This window comes from Hemiscyllium ocellatum, chromosome 38 (genome assembly GCF_020745735.1).
Source record: "Hemiscyllium ocellatum isolate sHemOce1 chromosome 38, sHemOce1.pat.X.cur, whole genome shotgun sequence".
NCBI lineage: Eukaryota > Metazoa > Chordata > Chondrichthyes > Orectolobiformes > Hemiscylliidae > Hemiscyllium > Hemiscyllium ocellatum.
The window spans coordinates 24,120,591-24,138,383 of NC_083438.1; the positions used below are offsets into that span (position 1 = coordinate 24,120,591).

The 17,793-nt window shown below is 52.8% G+C and overlaps 1 protein-coding gene across 1 annotated transcript in view; it reads left to right on the forward strand.

Moving 5' to 3' along the window:
• cd79a (CD79a molecule, immunoglobulin-associated alpha) overlaps positions 1 to 17,793 on the forward strand; it is a 43,642-nt gene that overhangs the window by 21,712 nt on the left and 4,137 nt on the right. Inside the window, exons 2-3 of the mRNA XM_060852678.1 lie at positions 4,077 to 4,328; positions 12,479 to 12,597. Of these exons, the coding sequence (XP_060708661.1) occupies positions 4,077 to 4,328; positions 12,479 to 12,597 (371 nt within the window). The remainder of the gene's footprint in view (positions 1 to 4,076; positions 4,329 to 12,478; positions 12,598 to 17,793) is intronic.

Genomic DNA, 17,793 nt, shown 5'->3' on the forward strand with positions numbered 1-17,793 from the left:
TGTGTGTGTCTGTGGGTATTACAGAACGTGTATCTGAACGTTACTGTATGTGTGTGTCTGTGTGTATTACAGAACGTGTGTCTGAATGTTACTGTATGTGTGTGTCTGTGTGTATTACAGAACGTGTGTCTGAATGTTCCTGTATGTGTGTGTCTGTGTGGATTACAGAATGTGTGTCTGAATGCTTGTATGTCTGTGTGTGTGACTGTGTGCCTCACTGTATGTGTTCACCATGAGATCACAAAGCAGGGATATTATTGCCGTAAACGTTCTCCATCACAGTGACCTCTGGGCAAGAACAGCAAAACGCGTATAGATTTCACACCTCGCTGTCTGAGATATAGCAGCAAGTTAGACCACTAAGCAACGATATCCAGAGGGTCCCCTGGGAGCTGGGCAGGACGTCAAGGTGAGATGTGTTTGCAGGCTGATACAGATGACAGCTGTGGTCAAATAGGAATTTTGTCAGAGCGGGACAATGGAGCATGGAGCTGAACTCATTGTCCAGTCGTGTGAACTCCGTCAGAAATATTCTAACTGTGGACATTCAACCGATGGCGTAGTGTCCCAAGTCAGAGGTGTCAGTCCCACAGTACAAACCAACCCTGCTGTCGGAGGGTCAGTGCTGAGGGAGTGCCGCACTGTCGGAGGGTCAGTGCTGAGGGAGTGCCGCACTGTCGGAGGGTCAGTACTGAGGGAGTGCCGCACTGTGCGAGGGTCAGTGCTGAGGGAGTGCCGCACTGTTGGAGGGTCAGTGCTGAGGGAGTGCCGCACTGTCGGAGGGTCAGTGCTGAGGGAGTGGGCGCTGTCGGAGGGTCAGTGCTGAGGGAGTGCCGCACTGTCGGAGGGTCAGTGCTGAGGGAGTGCTGCACTGTCGGAGGGTCAGTGCTGAGGGAGTGGGCGCTGTCGGAGGGTCAGTGCTGAGGGAGTGCCGCACTATCGGAGGGTCAGTGCTGAGGGAGTGGGCGCTGTCGGAGGGTCAGTGCTGAGGGAGTGCCGCTCTGTCGGAGGGTCAGTGCTGAAGGAGTGCCGCACTGTCGGAGGTTCAGTGCTGAGGGAGTGGGCACTGTCGGAGGGTCAGTGCTGAGGGAGTGCTGCACTGTCGGAGGGTCAGTGCTGAGGGAGTGGGCTCTGTCGGAGGGTCAGTGCTGAGGGAGTGGGCGCTGTCGGAGGGTCAGTGCTGAGGGAGTGCCGCGCTGTCAGAGGGTCAGTGCTGAGGGAGTGCCGCACTGTCAGAGGGCCAGTGCTGAGAGAGTGCCGCACTGTCAGAGGGCCAGTGCTGAGAGAGTGCCGCACTGTCGGAAGGTCAGTGCTGAGGGAGTGCCGCACTGTCGGAGGGTCAGTGCTGAGGGAGTGCCGCACTGTCGGAGGGTCAGTGCTGAGGGAGTGCCGCACTGTCGGAAGGTCAGTGCTGAGGCCACACACACACACATAGACCAGCACCGTGGCTGCTTCCACACTGTGGAGATTCTATGAAATCTCTCGCATATCCTTCCTTAAATGAGGGGGCATAAGTGTTTTAAACATTCCACGTGTGATGTTCGATATACGCGGGGTGGGTCAGAGTTTAGGGTGAAAGAGATGAAAGGATATGGGGAAGAAGGCAGAAACAGGAAGGTGTATAGGATGATCAGCCATGATCCCACTGGATGGTGGTGGAGTCTCGAAGGGCGACGTCTGTTCGTATTCCTTCTGGTTCTCCTGCAGGGGAACCATGGGGTGAGGGTCCCCAGGAACTGCCCTGCGCATCATTCCCTCCACCTCTAACACTCACGGTGCATACAGATGTGTGTGCGTGAGCATAAATGTATGTGCATGAGTGTGTGCACGTGTGAGTGTGTATGTGTGAGTCTATGTGTGTGTATATGAGTACCTGTCTTTATGTGTATTTGTGTTGTGAATGTCTGTGACTGTGTATATGTGTCTATGGCTGTGTGTGCATGTCTATATGTGTGTATGTGCGTGTGTGTGTGCGTCTGTACGTGTCTGTGTCTGTATATGTGTGTGTGTCTGTATGTGTCTGTATGTGTGTCTGTGTCTGTGTGTGTCTGTTTGTGCAGGTGTGTACTGTCTCTGTGTGTATGTGTGTGTGCGCGTCTGTGTGTGTGTCTGTCTGTATGTGTGTGTGTCTCTGTGTGTCTGTATGTGCAGGTGTGTGCTGTCTCTGTGTGGGTGTGTGTGTGTGTGCGCGCATGTGTGTATGTCTGTGTGTGCGTCTGTGTTTGTATGTGTGCGTGTATGTTTCTGTGTGTGTCTTGTGTCTGCGTGTGTGTGTCTGCGTCTGTGTGCGTGTGTGTGTGTGTGTGTGTGTCTGTCTGTGTGTGTGTGTATGTGTGTGCGCGTGTGTATGTGTGTGTGCGTGTGTGTGTGTGTGTGTGTGCACATGTGAGGGGAGAGAGGGTGAGTGTGAAAAAACAGATACCTGCCTGAGTTTCCAGGTGGTTCCAAAGGACTGCCCCCTCTCTCTATTTTCTGTGAAAGGGCACCTTAAAATTCTGAAAGCCAGTCAGAAAGGCAGTTTTCAGGTTTCAATCCCTGGGTACCCGGCTATGCCTGAGAAGGATCGAACTCACTTTCTCCAAAGACCAGGCACAGTTGTAAGGCTGAGTGAGTGAAGGCTTCTAAAAATGTGATGATGAAATTACTACCAACAAGCAGGATTCCAAACGTTAAATGAATTGAAGTTGGATGAATTCCTTGAGATGAGATGAGGTAAATCTCAGAGTGTTGAAGAACGTGGGAATAAAGATAATAGATGCGTGGGTGATCCTTCGAAAGTCTGTAGAGACTGGAAAAGTTCCTTTAGCCTTGAAAACAGGAAGGATAACCCGAAATGTAAGAAAGGAGAGGAAGATATAAGATATATAGATAGACATAAAATAGGAGCAGGAGAGGCCATTCGGCCCTTCAAACCTGCTCCACCATTCAATATTACTATGGCGGCTCATCCAACTCAGTCCCCTGTTCCTCAGTTTCTCCCCCTCCCTTTCGATCCCGTTAGCCTGAGGACTATATCTGATTCAGTCTTGATAACATTCAATGTTTCGGCTTCAACTACTGTCTATGGAGGAGACTTCCACAGGCTCCCCATTCTCAGGGTGAACACATTTCTTCCTATCTCAGTCCAGAGGGGCCAAGCCAGTCTCTTGTACTGCGGCCCATTGACAGGATTCCCCCAGTCACTGGGAACATTCTTCCTGCTTTTACCCGGTCCGGTCTTGTCAGAATTTTACAGGCTCCCGCGAGATGCCCTGTCATGTGTGTCTGTGTATGTGTGTCTGGATGTGAGTATGTGTGTGTCTATGTTTGTGTCTGTATGTGCAGGTGTGTGTGTGTGATGAGAGATGAAGAGATTTATTAGACTGATATCAACAGTCGGTAAGAATTTATTTTAATATGAAACAATGATATGATTGGACAATGGATTTATGAAACAGAATTCATGTTTGATCGAAAGATGTGTAGGTTAGGGTGGATTGGCCGTGCTAAATTGTCCCATAATGTCCAGGGACGTGCAGGTTAGGGTGGATTGGCCATGCTAAATTGTCCCATAGTGCCCCGGGGTGTGCAGGTTAGGGTGGATTGGCCATGCTAAATTGTCCCATAGTGCCCCGGGGTGTGCAGGTTAGGGTGGATTGGCCATGCTAAATTGTCCCATAATGTCCAGGGATGTACAGGTTAGGGTGGATTGGCCATGCTAAATTGTCCCGTAGTGTCCAGGATGTGTAGGCTAGGGTGGATTGGCCATGGGAAATTGTCCCATAGTGCCCAGGGATGTGTAGGCTAGGTGCATGAGCCAGGGGTAAATGTAGAATAATAAGGTAGGGGAATGGGTCTCGGTGGGTTCTGAGGGTTGGTATGGAGCTGTGGGGCCGAACGGCTGTAGGGATTCAATGATTCTATGACCATTCTGCTCCAAGTCAAACGTGCAAAACCGAGCCCCTGGCCCAATGATACCGAAGCCAACATGCAGACGCTCAGTTTGCCTCCTGAAATACGCAGCCGTGTACAGGGGGGACTGTCAGTGTGTGCCATTTGCCCAGTGGGTGATATTGACCACCAGTCTTTGCTTCCAGTTGGGGCCCTGACAATTCCCACGCCTTCCGTCCTTGCGGAGCTTGGGAGCTCCTTCCAACTGCAGTGCAATGTCTCCGGGCGGGAAGTCACCTGGCAGATGAGAAGCTATAACAGTGCAATCTGGCATGACCTTGACTCCAAGGAGGCCCAGTACCACTGGGAAAAGGTGGAGCCGACCGACTTGGGGATTTACCGTTGTCATAACAACCAGACGAGGGAGACATCCTGCAATGTCGGACTCCGAGTTTACGGTGAGTGTCCCAATCCCTGTGGAGGGCTTTGGGAGTTGAAGAGGTGGGGATAAAGGGAGGGGGAGGAATGATGGTTGTAGTCAGGGTGGGCGAGAAAGTCTGGAGAAACCAAGGCCAACTCCCCCACCCACCCATCCACCCTTCCGTCCGTCGCGTTACCGGAGTAGGACAGTAGGTGGCGATCCATGAGGGAGCGGTGGCCATCCAGCATCGAGCGAGGGTGCGTGGGCATCACCGATGTGCCCCTCCAGCTGGTTGCCAGGCCGTCGGCGCATTAGTCTGGGGTAAACCAACACCCCGACCCCATTCACACCCCAATCATCGCCCACTGGGGAGGGGGGAGGGGAAATGTTGGGGGGCAGGGGTGGAGCCAGTGGGCATTGTGTGGCTTGGTGGGGTCAAGGAAGGGAGTGGTAAGATTGAGGATGGGCACGAGCGGAGGGTGGTCAGGGACTGGGTGGGGGCATGGGCAGAGAAGGGGTTTGCCGCCAGCCAGATGTGGGCCAGCTGTCGGGTGTGGGTAGGAATTGAGAGTGTGTGGGTATTGGGAGTATGTGGGTATTGGGAGTATGTGGGTATTGGGAGTATGTGGGTATTGGGAGTATGTGGGCATTGGGAGTATGTGGGCATTGGGAGTATGTGGGTATTGGGAGTATGTGGGTATTGGGAGTATGTGGGTATTGGGAGTATGTGGGTATTGGGAGTATGTGGGTATTGGGAGTGGGGGGTATTGGGGGTGGGGGAGTATAGGGAGCGGGTGAGTATTGGGAGTGGGTGGATATTGGGAGCATGTGGGTACTGGGAGTATGTGGGTATTGGGAATGGGTGGACATTGGGAGTGGGTGGGTATTGGGAATATGTGGGTAGTGGGAATGGGTGGGCATTGGGAGTGGATGGATATTGGGAGTGGGTGTGAAATGGGAGTGGGTGGGTATTGGGATGGGTGGGTATTGGGAGTATGTGGATATTGGGAGTGGGTGGGTATTGGGAGTGGGTGGGTATTGGGAGTATGTGGGTATTGGGAGTATGTGGGTATTGGGAGCACGTGGGTACTGGGAGTATGTGGGTATTGGAAATGGGTGAACATTGGGAGTGGGTGGGTATTGGGAGTGGGTGGGTATTGGGAGTGGGTGGGTATTGGGAATAGGTGGACATTGGGAGTGGGGGGTATTGGGGGTGGGTGGATATTGGGAGTGGGTGGGTATTGGGAGTATGTGGGTATTGGGAGTGGGTGAATATTGGGAGTATGTGGGTATTGGGAATGGGTGGACATTGGGAGTGGGTGGGTATTGGGAGTGGGGGAGTATTGGGAGTGGGTGCATATTGGGAGTTGGCGGGTATTGGGAGTGGGTGCAATTGGGATTGGATCGGTATTGGGAGTGGGTGGGTATTGGGAGTGGGTGGGTATTGGGAGTGGGTGAATATTGGGAGTGGGTGGGTATTGGGAGAGGGTGGGTATTGGGAGAGGGTGGATATTGGGAGTGCTTGGGTATTGGGAGTGGGTGGGTATTGGGAGTGGGTGAATATTGGGAGTGGGTGGGTATTGGGAGAGGGTGGATATTGGGAGAGGGTGGATATTGGGAGTGTTTGGGTATTGGGAGAGGGTGGGTATTGGGAGTGGTGGGTATTGGGTGTGAGTGGATATTGGGAGTGGGTGAGTATTGGGAGTGGGTGAGTATTGGGAGAGGGTGGATATTGGGAGTGAGTGGATATTGGGAGTGGGTGGGTATTGGGAGTATGTGGGTATTGGGAGTGGGTGGCTATTGGGAATGGGTGGATGTTGGGACTATGTGGGTATTAGAAGTGGGTGGGTATTGGGAGTGGGTGGATATTGGGAGTGGGTGGGTATTGGGAGTGGGTGGGTACTGGTAGTATGTGGGCATTGGGAATGGGTGGGTGTTAGTATGGGTGGATATTGGGATGGGTGGGTATTGGGTGTATGTGGATATTGGGAGTGGGTGGGTAGGTATTGGGAGTGGGTGAATATTGGGAGTGGGTGGGTATTGGGAGTATGTGGGTATTGGGAGTGGGTGAATATTGGGAGTGGGTGGGTATTGGGAGTGGTGGGTACTGGGAGTATGTGGGTATTGGGAGTGGGTGGGTATTGGGAGTGGGTGGGTATTGGGAGTATGTGGGTATTGGGAGTATGTGGGTATTGGGAGCACGTGGGTACTGGGAGTATGTGGGTATTGGAAATGGGTGAACATTGGGAGTGGGTGGGTATTGGGAGTGGGTGGGTATTGGGAGTATGTGGGTATTGGAAATGGGTGGACATTGGGAGTGGGTGGGTATTGGGAGTGGGTGGGTATTGGGAATAGGTGGACATTGGGAGTGGGGGGTATTGGGGGTGGGTGGATATTGGGAGTGGGTGGGTATTGGGAGTATGTGGGTATTGGGAGTGGGTGAATATTGGGAGTATGTGGGTATTGGGAATGGGTGGACATTGGGAGTGGGTGGGTATTGGGAGTGGGGGAGTATTGGGAGTGGGTGCATATTGGGAGTTGGCGGGTATTGGGAGTGGGTGCAATTGGGATTGGATCGGTATTGGGAGTGGGTGGGTATTGGGAGTGGGTGGGTATTGGGAGTGGGTGAATATTGGGAGTGGGTGGGTATTGGGAGAGGGTGGGTATTGGGAGTGGGTGAATATTGGGAGTGGGTGGGTATTGGGAGAGGGTGGATATTGGGAGAGGGTGGATATTGGGAGTGCTTGGGTATTGGGAGTGGGTGGGTATTGGGAGTGGGTGAATATTGGGAGTGGGTGGGTATTGGGAGAGGGTGGATATTGGGAGAGGGTGGATATTGGGAGTGTTTGGGTATTGGGAGAGGGTGGGTATTGGGAGTGGATGGGTATTGGGAGTGGGTGGGTATTGGGAGTGGTGGGTATTGGGTGTGAGTGGATATTGGGAGTGGGTGAGTATTGGGAGTGGGTGAGTATTGGGAGAGGGTGGATATTGGGAGTGAGTGGATATTGGGAGTGGGTGGGTATTGGGAGTATGTGGGTATTGGGAGTGGGTGGCTATTGGGAATGGGTGGATGTTGGGACTATGTGGGTATTAGAAGTGGGTGGGTATTGGGAGTGGGTGGATATTGGGAGTGGGTGGATATTGGGAGTGGGTGGAGACTGGTAGTATGTGGGCATTGGGAATGGGTGGGTGTTAGTATGGGTGGATATTGGGATGGGTGGGTATTGGGGTGGGTAGGTATTGGGAGTGGGTGAATATTGGGAGTGGGTGGGTATTGGGAGTATGTGGGTATTGGGAGTGGGTGAATATTGGGAGTGGGTGGGTATTGGGAGTGGTGGGTACTGGGAGTATGTGGGTATTGGGAATGGGTGGACATTGGGAGTGGGTGGGTATTGGGAGTGGGGGAGTATTGGGAGTGGGTGCATATTGGGAGTGGGTGGGTATTGGGAATGGGTGGGTATTGGGAATGGGTGGCTATTGGGGGTGGGTGGGTATTGGGAGTATGTGGGTATTGGGAGTGGGTGAATATTGGGAGTGGGTGGGTATTGGGAGTGGTGGGTACTGGGAGTATGTGGGTATTGGGAATGGGTGGACATTGGGAGTGGGTGGGTATTGGGAGTGGGGGAGTATTGGGAGTGGGTGCATATTGGGAGTGGGTGGCTATTGGGAATGGGTGGATGTTGGGACTATGTGGGTATTAGGAGTGGGTGGGTATTGGGAGTGGGTGGGTATTGGGAGTGGGTGGATATTGGGAGTGGGTGGGTATTGGAGAGTGTGTGCATTGGGAGTGGGTGGGTATTGGGAGTGGGTGGGTATTGGGAGTGGGTGGGTAATGGGAGTGTGTGTGCATGAGGAGTGGGTGGGTATTGGGAGTGGGTGGGTATTGGTAGTGGGTGGATAATGGGAGTGTGTGCATTGGGAGTGAGTGGGTATTGGGAGTGGGTGAATGTTGGGAGTGGGTGGATATTGGGAGTGGGTGGGTGTTGGGAGTGTGTGTGCATTGGGAGTGGGAGGGTATTGGGAGTGTGTGGGTATTGGGAGTGGGTGGATATTGAGTTTCGGAGGGTATTGTCCCATTGTGTGCAGGGATGTGTAGGGTAGGGTGGATTGGCCGTGCTAAATTGTCCCACAGTGCCCAGGGATGTGTAGGTTAGGGTGGATTGGCCTGCTAAATTGTCCCACAGTGCCCAGGGATGTGCAGGTTAGGGTGGATTGGCCATGCTAAATTGTCGCATAGTGCCCAGGGATGTACAGGTTAGGGTGGATTGGCCGTGCTAAATTGTCCCATAGTGCCCAGGGGTGTGCAGGTCAGGGTGGATTGGCCTTGCTAAATTGTCCCACAGTGCCCAGGGATGTGCAGGTTAGGGTGGATTGGCCATGCTAAATTGTCCCATAGTGTCCAGGGATGTGCAGGTTAGGGTGGATTGGCCGTGCTAAATTGTCCCACAGTGCCCAGGGATGTGCAGGTTAGGGTGGATTGGCCGTGCTAAATTGTCCCACAGTGCCCAGGGATGTGCAGTTTAGGGTGGATTGGCCATGCTAAATTGTCCCATAGTGCTCAGGGATGTGCAGATTAGGGTGGATTGGCCATGCTAAATTGTCCCATAGTGCCCGGGGATGTGCAGGTTAGGGTGGATTGGCCATGCTAAATTGTCCCATAGTGCCCAGGGATGTGCAGGTTAGGGTAGATTGGCCGTGCTAAATTGTCCCATAGTGCCCAGGGATGTGTAGGTTAGGGTGGATTGGCCGTGCTAAATTGTCCCATAGTGCCCAGGGATGTGCAGGTTAGGGTGGATTGGCCGTGCTAAATTGTCCCATAGTGCCCAGGGATGTGCAGGTTAGGGTGGATTGGCCATGCTAAATTGTCCCATAGTGCCCAGGGATGTGCAGGTTAGGGTGGATTGGCCATGCTAAATTGTCCCATAGTGCCCAGGGATGTGCACACATCAATGAATTTAATGCACGCCGTGACGTCGAACAGTTCTTCTGCCAGCTCCACCTCTGAGCTTACTTTCACAATCAGGATTCCTGCCCACCTTCCGAGGATCCCTTCGCCCACCTCCAGCACACTGCATCCACCTGGACACCCTGCGCTGGCCTAATACCTGCCCTCGACCTCTTCATTTCCAACTGCTGCCGGGATATTAACCGCCTCAACCTGTCTACCCCCATCCCCCACTCCAACCTCTCACCCTCACAACGCACAGCCTTCCAATCCCTCTGCTCCAATCCAACCTCACCATCAAGCCAGCGGATAAAGGGGACGCAGTGGTGGTCTGGCGCACTGACCTCTACGCGGCTGAAGCCAAAAGCCAACTTGAGGACACCCCTTGCTACTGCCCCCTCGACCATGACCTCACCACCCATCACCAAACCATCATCTCCCAGACCATACAGAACCTCATCACCTCAGGAGATCTCCCACCCACAGCTTCCAACCTCATATTCCGGGAACCCCGCACTGCCCGGTTCTACCTCCTTCCCAAGATCCACAAGCCTGACCACCCTGGCCGACCCATTGTCTCAGCATGCTCCTGCCCCACTGAACTCATCTCTACCTACTTCAACACTGTCCTATCCCCCCTAGTCCAGGAACTCCCAACATACCTTCGAGACACCACCCACACCCTCCACCTCCTCCAAGACTTCCGTTTCCCCGGCCCCCAATGCCTCATCTTCACCATGGATATCCAATCCCTCTACACCTCCATCCGCCATGACCGGGGCCTCCAAGCCCTCCATTTTTTCCTCTCCCGACATCCCCAACAGTACCCTCCACCAACACTCTCAGTCGTTTGGCCGAACTGGTCCTCACCCTTAACAATTTCTCCTTCCAATCCTCCCACTTCCTCCAGACCAAAGGGGTAGCCATGGGCACCCGTATGGGCCCCAGCTATGCCTGTCTCTTTGTTGGCTACGTAGAACAGTCCATCTTCCGTAATTACACTGGCACCACTCCTCACCTCTTCCTCCGCTACATTGATGACTGCATTGGCGCCACCTCGTGCTCCCGCGAGGAGGTTGAACAATTCATCAACTTCACCAACACATTCCACCCTGACTTTAAGTTTACCTGGACCATCTCTGACACCTCCCTCCCCTTCCTGGACCTCTCCATCTCCATTAATGACGACCGACTTGACACTGACATTTTTTACGAACCCACCGACCCCCACAGCTACCTGGATTACAGCTCTTCCCACCCTACCTCCTGCAAAAATGCCATCCTGTATTCCTCCGCCTCTGCCGTATCTGCTCCCAGGAGGACCAGTTCCATCACAGAACACACCAGATGGCCTCCTTCTTTAGAGACCGCAATTTCCCTTCCCACATGGTTAAAGATGCCCTCCAACGCATCTCGTCCACATTCTGCACCTCCGCCCTCAGACCCCACCCCTCCAACTGTAACAAGGACAGACCCCCCTGGTGCTCACCTTCCACCCTCCAAACCAAATCATCCGCCAACATTTCTGCCACCTCCAAAAAGACCCCACCACCAGGGATATATTTTCCTCCCCACCCCTTTCTGCCTTCCGCAAAGACCGTTCCCTCCGTGACTACCTGGTCAGGTCCACGCCCTCCCTACAACCCACCCTCCCATCCTGGCACCTTCCCCTGCCACCGCAGGAATTGTAAACCCTGTGCCCACACCTCCTCCCTCACCTCCACCCAAGGCCCTAAAGGAGCCTTCCACATCCATCAAAGTTTTACCTGCACATCCACTAATATCATTTATTGTATCCATTGCTCCCGATGCAGTCTCCTCTACATTGGGGAGACTGGATGCCACCTAGCAGAGCACTTTAGGGAACATCTCCGGGACACCCACACCAATCAAACCCACCGCCCTGTGGCCCAACATTTCACCTCCCCCTCCCACTCTGCCGAGGACATGGAGGTCCTGGGCCTCCTTCACCGCCGCTCCCTCACCACCCGACACCTGGAGGAAGAACGCCTCATCTTCCGCCTCGGAACACTTCAACCCCAGGGCATCAATGTGGACTTCACCAGTTTCCTCATTTCCCCTTCCCCCACCTCACCCCAGTTCCAAACTTCCAGCTCAGCACTGTCCCCATGACCTGTCCTACCTGCCTACCTCCCTTTCCACCTATCTGCTCCACCCTCCCCCCGCCCCTGACCTATCACCTTCATCCCCACCCCCACTCACCCATTGTACTCTATGCTACTCTCTCCCCACTCCCACCCTCCTCTAGCTTATCTCTCCACACTTCAGGCTCTCTGCCTTTATTCCTGATGAAGGGCTTTTGTCCGAAACGTTGATTTTCCTGCTCCTCAGACACTGCCTGAACTGCTGTGCTTTTCCAGCACCACTAATCCAAAGTCTTGGGCGAAATGGCATGCTTCTATACTATAGGAATTCAATGAAACCTTATGATCTACGCCAGCCAGGGCTCCCTGATTGGATCGGGTTAACAGTTAGAGCACTTTGATTGGACCAGGCTAACAGCCAGGGCTCCCTGATTGGTTCAGTTTAACAGCCAGGGTTCCTGATTGGACCAGGTTAACAGCCAGGGCTCCCTGATTGGTTCAGTTTAACAGCCAGGGTTCCTGATTGGACCAGGGCTCCCTGATTGGTTCAGTTTAACAGCCGGGGCTCCTGATTTGACCAGGTTAACAGCCAGGGCTCCCTGATTGGTTCAGTTTAACAGCCGGGGCTCCTGATTTGACCAGGTTAACAGCCAGGGCTCCCTGATTGGTTCAGTTTAACAGCCGGGGCTCCTGATTTGACCAGGTTAACAGCCAGGGCTCCCTGATTGGTTCAGTTTAACAGCCGGGGCTCCTGATTTGACCAGGTTAACAGCCAGGGCTCCCTGATTGGATCGGGTTAACAATTAGAGCGCCTTGATTGGACAAGGCTAACAGCCAGGGCTCCCTGATTGGTTCAGTTTAACAGCCGGGCTTCCTGATTTGACCAGGTTAACAGCCTGATTGGTTGGGGTTGACAGGTCCAATCCTATTCTCTGAGGTCTACCTGACTGACCCCATTACAGTCACCCGAGCTGGGTGTTGGGTGTGTGTGTTGGCTGGGAGGTGGGGATTGGGTGCAGTGTAGTTTGGGTGGGTGTCCGTGAGGTTCAAACAGCAGTTCCTGACTACCACGGACGATGGTATCTCGCACCTCCCATTCCCCACCCGCTCTGACCCTTCCCGGTCTCTCCCCACCAGGGCCACGCTACAGCAAGTTCTTCAATATCAAGGAGTCGAAGAAGAACCTTATTCTGATGGTGGAAGGTATCCTCCTGCTGAGTCTGGTCGTCATCCCAGGGACCATTCTGCTTCGAGAGGTGAGACCATGAGACGTAGGAGCAGGATTAGGCCATTTGGCCCATTGAGTCTGTTCCACCATTCCATCAGGGCTGATACGTTTCTCAAACTCCTATGCTCCTGCCATCTCCCTCGGATTCTGCCTGAACTGCTGTGCTCTTCCAGCACCAGACTCTGGTTTCCAGCATCTGCAGTCATCGTTTTTATCTCCCGTTGATCCCCTTACTAATCAAGAATGTATCTGTCTCTGTCTTAAACACACTCAATGACTTGGCCTCCACAGCTCCTTGCGGCAATGAAATTCCACAGATCCCCCACTCCCTGGCTGAGGATTTTCCTCCTCATCCCAGTTCTGAGGGGTCACCCTGAGGGTCCTCATTTCTCTCACAGTTTCTCCCCATCCAGGACTGTCAGTATTCTGTAAGTTTCAGTCAGTTTCCCCCTCATCCTTCTCAACTCTGAGTGCAGGCCCAGAGCCCACACCCTCTCCTCACATGACAAACTCTTCATCCCTGGGCCATTCCTGTAAACCTCCTCCGGACCTCCCTCCAACACCGGCACATTCTTCCTTCGGTCCAAAACAGCTCACAATATTCCAAACGCGGGCTGACCAGCCTCTGCCAGACATCTTCACGTTTGGAGACGCCGGTGTTAGACTGGGGTGTTCAAAATTAAAACTCACACAACGCCACATTAGAGTCCAACAGGTTTATTTGGAAGCGCTAGCTTTCGGAGCGCTGCTCCCTCATCAGGTGGTTGTGGAGAAAAAGTTGTGTTGAGGGAGCAGCGCTCCGAAAGCTAGTGCTTCCAAATAAACCTGTTGGACCCCTTCCCCCCCCAACCTTACCCCAGTTCCAACCTTCCAGCTCAGCACCATCCTCACTATCTGTCCTACCTGCCAATCTTCCTTCCCACCTACCTGCTCCACTCTCCTCTCAGCCTATCACCTTCATCCACCTACCGTACTCTCAGCTACCTTCCCCCAGCCCCACCTCCCTCCCATTTATCGCTCCACCCCCGAGGCTCCCAGTATCATTCCTGATGAAGGGCTTTTGCCCGAAACGTCGATTTTCCTGCTCCTCAGATGCTGCCTGACCTGCTGCGTTTTTCCAGCCCCAGTCGAATCTTGACTCTGATCTCCAAGCATCTGCAGCCCTCACTTTCACCTATAACCTGGTGTTGTGCGGTGTTTATTGTATTCTCACCCTCTTGGATAGAAGCCTTCCTAACTGCCGAATGAACCTACATGTTAAACTACGACTCCCAAGCCCCCCCTTTGTGTTTCAGATTTCTATTCCTCTTCCCAGAATGCATCGTCTCACACTTTCCCACACTGTACTCCAATCGGCCATTTTGTTTATAACTCGCTCTCCAAGTCCTTCCGCAGCCTCAACACTTCCTGTCCCTCCACCTATCTTTGTACCATCTGCAAATCCACCCACGAATGGCCTCAGTTCCTTCGCCTGGATTGTGGATGTTTAGTGTGAATAGTTGTGATCCCACGCATCACACCCGGTTCAACTTACAATGATTTTTAAAAAAAGTTCAGTCAGCACTAGAGGTTGAGAAATAGCAGGGTCGGGGGAGGGTGGTATGCTTCTCAGGTGAGATGTGGGAAATCAGGGACAGTTTGAACGGCCCTGACAACATCATTTACTGCATCCGCTGCAGCCGATGTGGCCTCCTCTACACTGGGGAGACAGGCCGCCTACTTACGGAACGTTTCAGGGGACACCTCTGGGACACCCGGACCAACCAACTCAACCGCCCCGTGGCTCAACACTTTCAACTCCCCCTCCCACTCCACCAAGGACATGCAGGTCCTTGGCCTCCTCCATCGCCAGACCATGGCAACATGACGCCTGGAGGAAGAGCGCCTCATCTTCTGCCTAGGAACCCTCCAACCACACGGGATGAACTCAGATTTCTCCAGTTTCCTCATTTCCCCTCCCCCCACCTTATCTCAGTCCCAACCCTCGGACTCAGCACCGCCTTCTTGACCTGCAATCTTCTTCCCGACCTCTCCGCCCCCACCCCCAATCCCACCTATCACCCTCACCTTAACCTCCTTCCACCTACCACATTCCCAACACCCCTCCCCCAAGTCCCTCCTCCCTACCTTTTACCTTAGCCTGCTGGAAACACTCTCCTCATTCCTGATGAAGGGCTTATGCCCGAAACTTCGATTCTCCAGCTCCTTGGATGCTGCCTGACCTGCTGCGCTTTTCCAGCAACACATTTTTCAGCTCTGAAGAACAAATCAAACCTCCTCAAAATATATCTAGGGGATAGCCTAGAATCTCGCGTTTTTGCTGTACAGGACATTGGTTAGGCCACTGTTGGAATATTGCGTGCAATTCTGGTCTCATTCCTATCGGAAAGATGTTGTGAAACTTGAAAAGGTTCAGAAAAGATTTACAAGGACGTTGCCAGGGTTGGAGGATTTGAGCTATAGGGAGAGACTGAACAGGCTGGGACTGTTTTCCCTGGAGTGTTGGAGGCTGAGGGGTGACCTTGTCGAGGTTTATAAAATTATGAGGGGCATGGATAGGATAAATAGGCAAAGTCTTTTCCCTGGGGTCAGGGAGTTCAGATCTAGAGGGCATAGGTTTATGGTGAGAGGGGAAAGATATAAAAGAGACCTAAGGGACAACTTTTTCACACAGAGGGTGGTACGTGTATGGAATGAGCTGCCAGAGGAAGTGGTGGAGGCTGGTACAATTGCAACATTTAAGAGGCATTTGGATGGGTATATGAATAGGAAGGGTTTGGAGGGATATGGGCCGGGTGCTGGCAGGTGGGACTAGATTGGGTTGGGATAACTGGTTGGCATGGACGGGTTGGACCGAAGGGTCTGTTTCTGTGCTGTACATCTCTATGACTCCACTGAAGTGAAAGGCACTGTGTTCCAGTTGTGATTCGATTGACCCCCTACTAGGCTTTAGGCAAATCACACTTTATTCTTAATTGGCTTGACTTCAATACGATTGAAATATTTAATAAAATAATATGTTATTTAACTGCCAATGACCAACTGTCCCAATGTGGCAGCATCGTGTAAACACACCCTTGGCAAAGGCAAATTCAGCAAAACAGAGTTTCCTCATGCGTTACCTCCCCTCCGGTCCAGGAGACAGGAACACCAGCAGGGGGAGGACTCAATCCTTCATGCTGTAGCAGAGAGAGAGCTGTATCTACCAGCTTCAACAGCTAACTCCAAACCCCGACTGAAACCCTGTGTGAGTCTGAGTCCATCTGTCAGAGACCTGGGCCCCATTCAGCAGGGGTCACACAAACCAGATCGGTTGAAATTGACAAGTTGTTAATTGCAAGTGATGTCGCTGGGACAGAAATTGACGAGGCTGACAGTCTGTCCCGGTAGATCCAGGGTTCCCTTCCCTGAGCTGAGAATCAAGCCAGCTTTTATAGGAATATTGAACAATGATGCTAATTAAAAAATAGGGAAAACACAACAAACTTGACCATTAAGTGGCTCTGTGGCACAATGGATAGCACACTGGACTTCTAGTCAAAAGTTGTGGGTTCAGGTTACAGCTGCATTCTTGGGGGTGCGGGGCTATTTTTAGCCAGCACCTACAGCCAATAATAGTCTGAAACCGTCTGATCTTGGAAGCCAAGCAGATTCAGGCCTGGTTAGTACTTGGATGGAAGACCGCCTGGGAATACCGGGTGCAGTAAGCATTTAGATGGCTCTGTGGTGCAATGGATAGCACATTGGGCTCCTAGTGGTTTGAAGGGATTCAAAGGTTCTGGGTTCGAGTCCTGGCAGAGTCAGTACTTTTAGGGTGGCACGGTGGCTCAATGGTTAGCACTGCTGCCTCCCAGCGGCAGGGACCAGGGTTCGATTCCAGCCTCTGGCTAACTGTCTGTGTGGAGTTTGCACGTTCTCCCCATGTCTGTGTGGGTTTTCTCCGGATGCTCCGGTTTCCTCCCACATTCCAAAGATGTGCAGGTTAGGGCGGATTGGCCATGCTAAATTGTCCCATAGTGCCCAGGGATGTGTAGGTTAGGGTGGATTGGCCATGCTAAATTGTCCCATAGTGCCCAGGGATGTGCAGGTTAGGGAAGGGGAATGGGTCTGGGTGGGTTATTCTCTGGACGGTCGGTAGCAAGGCCTGTTTCCACACTGTAGGGAATCTAATCTAATCCAGTTCCAATGGTGATAATCGCAAAGCTGTTATCAGAAGGATGTCCTAATTGTAGATGCAATGATGCATCCTGGCAGCATCAATCAGTTCAGGAGTTTGCAGCTCTCTCCGCGGGTCGGTGACAATGTCCCTTTTCCTGGCACTAAGACGTTTCCATTGATTCTCTCCTGTGACTGAGGCCTCCTGGTGCCTCTCGGTCTGACCTGTTCTGTAGGTGGCTGGGATATCACTGGGGTACGAGACTGCCCTTGGGGCTTTGGGATAGCGGTGTTGATCGGGTCCAGGAAGCTTATTGTCAGTTTGTCTTGGGGAGTGTACTCCCCCGGCCTGCGAGTGACTGGTTTCCCTTGTCAGCCTGTTGAGTCAACGCTGAGGCATCCTGGGTGTTGCTGGTATGGTTTGGGCAGGCCTTGTGTGGCTGTGCTATGGGTAGGCCGGCTGGCAGATCTTCTCCCACACCATCTCCTCAAGCCTCTTTGTCCCGGGATTCCGTGCTCCACGGTCTGTTCCCCACCGGGACGCACACCGAGACAAACATCGACTGGAGGACCATCAGTGAAAGATGCTCTGCCCGAAACCCTGTTGTTCTTCCAGAGTGTGGAGTTGACCGTGACCGAGTGTTACAGACTGGCAACATTCCGAAGTCCAGGACGACGTGCTGAAGGATACGTTAAAGCCCACGGACAGCTATCGCCAAGGGGCACTGGGGAAAGACCACCCAGTGAGGTCTCCCTGCTCATGGAGTCCATTCAGTTATCAGACCCTCCCCGAGCCTCAAAAATCCGTAAATATCGCCTTGTATCAGGAAGAAAAGCCTTGGATTTGTTTGTTCTCCAGGTGCAGAATGGGAGTTTCTCTCGTGATTGTTTTCCCTGGAACTTAAGAGACAGAGGGGTGACCGTACAGAGGTCTATAAAATCCATGAGATAAGGTAAATAGGGAACAGCTTTCCCCCCTGGGTTGCGGGAGCCTAAAACTAGAGGGCATGGTTCGATGTGAGAGATCCGAAAGGTGGCAGAAGGGGCAATTCTTACACACAGAGGGGTG